The sequence below is a fragment of the Cajanus cajan genome, chromosome 9 (genome assembly GCF_000230855.2).
Source record: "Cajanus cajan strain Asha chromosome 9, NIPB_CcT2T_4, whole genome shotgun sequence".
Lineage (NCBI taxonomy): Eukaryota > Viridiplantae > Streptophyta > Magnoliopsida > Fabales > Fabaceae > Cajanus > Cajanus cajan.
Window position 1 is genome coordinate 10,630,135 of NC_138525.1, and position 7,106 is coordinate 10,637,240.

The 7,106-nt window shown below is 24.5% G+C and overlaps 1 protein-coding gene across 1 annotated transcript; it reads left to right on the forward strand.

Moving 5' to 3' along the window:
• The first annotated feature begins 4,880 nt into the window (after positions 1-4,880).
• LOC109817708 (uncharacterized) lies at positions 4,881-6,882 on the forward strand. The gene has a single exon (XM_020383033.3). It carries the CDS (start codon positions 5,473-5,475, stop codon positions 6,382-6,384), a length of 912 nt encoding a protein of 303 aa, XP_020238622.1. The 5' UTR covers positions 4,881-5,472; the 3' UTR covers positions 6,385-6,882.
• The last annotated feature ends 224 nt before the right edge of the window (positions 6,883-7,106 follow it).

Below are 7,106 nucleotides of genomic sequence, written 5' to 3' on the forward strand. Positions count from 1 at the left end.
AAATTGTTATATACACCTCTTTTTTTTTTTTTTTTTTTTAATTAATCCACCTCTTTTTTTCTAATTTTTTTAAATTATTTTTCAAAAATAGCTTCAAGAATTTTTTTATTTATTTATATACATGATTCATATGATGTCCCAAAATTGACAACCAGACTAATTTTTATACTCATAAAATATAATTTCTACTCATCAAACATTATTTTATCACTTCCAATGATTTTTACCTTATCATAAACTTTATGATCACAAGCAAGTCCAACCTAATCTTTAAATTCCCAATTTTTCTTCCTCGCTAAAAATAAAAATAGAAACATACAAATATTATATTGTCATTCTCTCTTATAATAAAATATAATTTAATTCATTTAACTTAGTACTCTATTAAAGTATTTTTTTCTCTTAAAAAATGTAAATATTACCCTCCCTTTCTAATGTTAAAATATAGAATAATTATTTTTTTTTCTCTTAAGATACGTAATTTTTTTAATTTTACATATTTGAGTGCAACTCAATTTATATTTTAATCAGTTTTTTTATTTATGATATTTTTTATTCATCTTCAATTTAATGGGTTGATGAAATGTTTGTTATAAAGATATTTATATTTTTTTAAGTGTTCAATTTTGACGTATTTTAGTGTAAATATTTTTACACATACAAGTAATAAAAAAATATCATAAATATAATATATTTTTTAAAACAATTATTATAATAATTAATAAACTTATCATACATTATAATGCAATTGAATGAATGTAACGACATTTATAATGTCAATGTAGTCTAATTAGTTTTTTTCTTGATTATTTATTTATTTATTACTTTAATATTTTTTTATACGGTTTGTTTTTCTCTCTTACTTAATTAGTTTAAAAATAAGAGTTTAACTGAAATAATAATGACTAACATTTTTATCTTATATAACGTACTGATAATTATTTATTTCATACAACTAAATTTATAATACATTAATATTTTTGTTATTATATACTGTACTAATATTTTAGTCAATACTATGCATAAAATAGTTATTTAATTTATATGACTAAAATTTATAATAAATAAAAAGTTATAATTATATATTATATTATAATCAAATGAAATAAATAAATAAATGTTAATATATAAATTGTATTTTAGATTTATGATGAATAACTTATATTATAATATAAAATTATTTTAAATATTGATATTTAAAAAAAATATTAAAATAAATATGAAAATGATATATTAAAAAGATTAGAAGTTAAAAATATTAAAATAAATATGAAAATAATATATTAAAATAGATAAGAGGGTAAAAATATTAAAGTAAATATAAAAATAACAAAGAGGAATAATTAATATTTTAATTTTAAAGATAAAATACTTATTTCATTTTGATGTTACATGCTGAATAATATAACTTTAGTTTAATATGAAAAATATAAAGACACAAAATAAAATTCACCTCTTAATTAGGGGAGAATTTTCAAATAAAAATGAATATAAGAGAGTGAAACATTACAAAGTAGAAAATATTATAATTTATATACATGAGTGATTATAATTAAAGTTTATGATAAATAAATTATATTGGAATATAAATTATTTTTAACTATTGATAGTTAAAAAAAACATTGTAATAAACATGAAAATCATATATTCAAATATTAGAGATTAAAAAAATATTGAAGTAAATATAAGAATGATGGAGAAAAATGATATTTGAATTTTAAAATTTAAAGATAAAATATATATTTTATTTTGATATTAGGTTATTACTTGTTAACTAATGGATGATTCATTTAATATTAAAAATATAAGTGACACTAACACATAAAGTAAAGTTTACCCACATTCAAATAAATAATGAATGTGTAGGAAAGTGAGGATAGTAATGAATGTGAAGGAAAGTGAGGATAGTGAAGTGTTTACATAATACAAAATTATATTAATACAAAATTATATTAATTCACTCTTATATATTAAACACGAATAATTATTTAACGCATGAGAATATATTTATGAGTTTCTATTTAAGGAAAAATATTAATTTAAAAATTAATTTTGGATCCCTTAAACTTTCAAATTTTAATGATAACAAACATAACATTTTTATAAGAGAAAATATTTGTGCAAAATACAAATTAGACAAAACATAAGATGCAAATCAATAGATAAATGATGTGTCATCAAACGAAACATAAAGTTTTATATGCATAGCATTTATAATGAATAACAATTACTTGTTGTATGTCTAAATTGATTCACTGATAGATCGAACTAAGAAAACTCGTTGAAACTCACAAATATGTTAAAGTGAATGAAGTCATGTTTTGCACAAGAAACAAGGACAAACAAATCCTTAAAATCATAAAGAAAGTCGGTAAAAGTTGATGCAAAACTTGCTCGTTGACACACACTACATATTGTCTGTTTGTTATCCTAAAGCTAATAAATAGTTTTCTTAATCAGATAAGAAATGAAAATTTGGTAAAACACAATTAATGCAAAGATTTAATGTATCAACAGACACTTCTTACCTCAAGGAAGTTGTAATGAAGACAAACAAAACAAGTTAATGAGTAACCCTCAAGGTTTTACGACAATCATCTTCATCCGGGATATTATATAAGAAACTTCATGCTTAGAAAGAATGTGATGACTTATTGATGAACCTTTGAAGAAATATTTTTAGGACTTCTTATTATTCTTTTTGTAGTTATTTGTACTTAAAATGTTGTTTCATGTCTTGATAAGAAGACAAAACAACTTGTAAATCTTAGTAACTCTAAGTTATTGGATTTGAGCTAAAAGAATACTTGTTATTTGAGTATAAAGAAGCTTGCTTGTAAAATAATATTCGTTGTTTAAGTTCGAAGAGGCTTTATGTGAAAAGAACACTTGGGTAGATTACTTGAAGAAACAATTCAAATAACACTTAGGTTTGACTCATAAGTAACTTGTTGAAATAATATTTTTATTTTGTTTAAAATACCGAAATTCAATCTAGTTAAATTGAGAATTGAATGTCATCTCTAAATAGTAGTTAAAACGAACCAGTATAAAAATATCATATGTTTCGTCTGTCACTCCTTTAACACCCTTTACTATTAGTATTATTAGTTAAAAAAAGTGTGAATTTTTTATTGATACCATTCAACACTTTTTTTAGTGTCTTTCTTCTTCTTTTTTTTTTACAAAATATTTTAAAGCATTTTTAGATGGGAAGATTTGTAGAAGTTTCTCTTTGACAATAATATTTTAAGGGGTTATCTTTCACAAAATGTTATCCAATTCAAATTTTATTTATGAATAAAATTTAATATTTTTAAATAAATTATCAATAATTAAAAATAATCTTATATCATTGTATAAATTATTTATCACAAGTTTTAAATATAATTTATATGTTTAAAAATATTTATTATATAAATTTTAAATATAATTTATTATAAAATTTAGTTATATATATATATTTTTTTTTTCTTTGAATATATTATTCTTTTTACCGAAGAGTGATTATATTTTGAGCATAGTTTTTCCCCCCTGGTATTTTAAGCATAGTAAAACTGGCAAATGGCAACAACTCATTAAAAGAGTTAAATCTTAACTGATATTTTAAAGATATTAATTAAGAAAATAAAAGTAAAAACTTTTATTAAATAACATTTATTATATATAATTTACTATTCATTTCAACATATAAAGTTATTTATAATTATATTAGATGCTTCTGAATCAATTCGTTTAAAATATTTGCACCACCCTTTCAACTTTCAGGCTTAGTCAAATGTTCAACTAGGTCAGGCAGTTTCTAGCATTGATAGCATTGATAGCATTGACAGTAACGGATACTTCGATATTTCAAGCTCAATAACCGTATTTTGCATATTATTTGCACTTTTACCCCTCAATTTTTGACAAATTTTCCTTTCTTCTGCTACCAATAATATGGACATCAAACAAAATGTTTAATACTTTTAAATACTTAAAAAAAACTAGGATAAATTGTAATTTTTATTTCTTTATTTTTTTTATCTGCAATTTAGTCTCTCACTTTTAAAATAAAGACATTTAATATCCTATTTTAAATATATGAAATTTTGGTTCTAATATTAATTTGTTATTCATTAATTGTTAAATTTTAACATTTTTTTAGTAATCCATCACTACTTAAATAACATGATATTTAATTGACATAACATATAAGAATATATATATATATATATATATATATATATATATATATATATATATATATATATATATATTAAATATAATATATTCTTGTTTATATATATTTGAACAAGTGATTGATATTTATTTTATTAATAAATTTTATATGTATAATTTTTTTTAAAAAAAATTTCTTCTAAATGTCATATTATTAAATGTCATATTAGATAAATATGTGTAAACATTAAAATTTAATAATTAATTGATATTAATTTAATAAGAGAATCAAATTTTTACATTTTTAAAATTAGAGAGATTAAATATTTCTATTTTAAAATAGAGAAACTAAAATTATGAATTAATGAAAATAGAAAGATAAAAAAACATGATTTTATAAATTTTTTTTACAATAAATAATAATTTTATCAAGTTATTAGTTTAGGTAATGCTAGACTTAATTCTTTAAGCAAAATTTTGAATTTGAATAGTGTGGATGAAAAAATCGTGATTCTAAATTTTTCAACAAAAATTAATCATTAATAAAATCATATCAATAACATAAATAAAAAAATGCATAATATTTTTTAGTCAAAGTATTCATTGACTAATTTTTATAAAAAATTCAGATAATCTCTTTTTATAGAGATCTCTTCTCCTTTCAACGTTTTGTTTTTATTATTTTTATGTTTTTTATTTTTCATCTACAGACCACAAACTTCTTCTACCGAAATATGACACACCAGTTACATGACTTTTTTTCAAATCATGATTATATCTTCAAAATTACGAGAATTAAGGGATATCAATATCTCATAATATCACCAAGTTATAAAGGTGAGTGAGTCCATAAAATAAAATGTCATAAAAGAGAGAAGAGAAAGCAATGTCCATCCATGCATTACATTTCCAAACTCATATGCCACCCGCAACTCATCTCATACTTTCCAAATTTCTCACCTTAATTTTCCATGCATTTTCTTCTCTCTCTAATAACCAAATTCCTTATCAAAGATCAACCTTTCTCTTTTTGTCTCCTTGATTTCAATTTCAAACACCAAATTGATTAGATAACAATTTTCAAGATTTGCTCTCCAACCCTTCGCCCCTAGTGCCGACTAAGTAAAACATCTGGTTTGTTTTTTGAAATCTATATATTTTTTTAAATCAGTTTAATTTCCCTTATCATTAACATCTGCTACACATAACAGAATAGTGAAGATTTCTTTTCTTTTTGGCAACAATTTTCTGTGTTTGTGTGGTTCAACAAGGAAAAAAATTCTTGCTTTTGATCATACGAATGAGATCTAGATGAGGGTCAGAACCAATTTGTTTATGGTGTTCTCATTGGCATGCCTTCTTTGTGTGTCACTCTCAAGTGCTCAACTCCCACATGATGCTGTTGTCTCGGCTCGTTTACTAGATGCCCATCTTCAAGATTGGGCCTTTAAGGCCCTTTCCGGCCCAATAACTGGGGAGCCCTATGATGCTCAAGTGCCCACCAACCTAACAGGGATCAAAGTCTCAGCAGTGAGACTCAGGAGTGGTAGTTTGAGGACAAGGGGAGTTCAGAGCTACAAAGAATTTGAGATCCCAATTGGGGTTGCTGAGAGTCCCTATGTGGAGAGGCTTGTCTTGGTGTACCACAACTTGGGTAATTGGTCTCACACATTTTACCCTTTACCTGGTTACTCATATTTGGCTCCTGTTTTGGGCCTCTTGGCCTATAGCGGTGTCAATTTGTCTGCCTCAGAGCTTCCTGAATTGGACCTAAGGGCCTCTGATAAGCCTCTTTTGGTTAAATTCCCTTATGTGGAACCAGCACCATTTGGGGCATTGGCCAAGTGTGTGTATTTTGACTTGCATGGTTCTGTGCAGTTTGACATTGTGTTACCTGGGAATGTGTGTTCAACAATGCAACAAGGGCACTTCTCAATAGTTGTGGAATCAAATGCCCCATCACAAGCACCTAGTGATGGAAAGAACAAGTTCATGTTAAAGATTGTGGTTCCTTCTGTGGTTGGTGGGGTTCTATTGTTGGTCACTTTGTGGCTATTGGTTGTTGGAGTGAGAAGACACAGAAAAAGGAAAAGTATACAACAATTGGAAGGTGTTGCTCATAGCAGTGAAACCTTGGACATAGCATACATTGGTGACACCAAAGTACCATCAGCATTTGGTACTCGTACAAGAGCAATGATAGAAAATGATTACCTTCCTTAGATTTAAAAGCATTTTTGCTTTGCCATTTCTATTTCTGCTTGGAATTATAAAGTTTCTATATGTAATCAAGTTCAAATTGAAGTCTTGAAATGTGGTTCGGTCTTTGTGGTTTCAATTTATCTGATTTATCGTCTTCTCTTGAAATAATGTGTCATTATTTCTTTTATCAATGATCTATTGTGTTATCTTAAACATGAAATTTTAATTAAACGGATAAGCTTTTATCATTCTTCATCTTCCGAAGCACTTGTTTTACATGGATGACGTTTATTTGTGCTAAACAGAAAAATAATGACATCTATGGTGCTCGCGAATATATATTAGACTAAAAATAAGGGATAATCCAATGTATGTAACACATCACACATCTGTCGACAGGTTGCTATTTATCCATGTAGATGATGTTTTCTTTATTTACATCGTATGTATTATATTTATTTACGCTTATGTATTAAGTTCATCTACTTACGTTGTCATCTCTCTCTCTCTCTGTTTTTTTAAGCTCTTTATATATGCCTCATACTTATGTATTAGTGTTTGTTTAGATATATATTTCTTCACAAGTACTTTTAAGAAAAAGAAATAAGAAAAATAAAATAAAATAATTTTTTTTATAAATTAAAATTAGCTTGTACGTAAGTTAATTTATACAAGTTTTATCCAATTAATTTCTTCAAATTCTTATTTTTAATTCTTGTATAAGTTAGTTTTAACTTATGAAG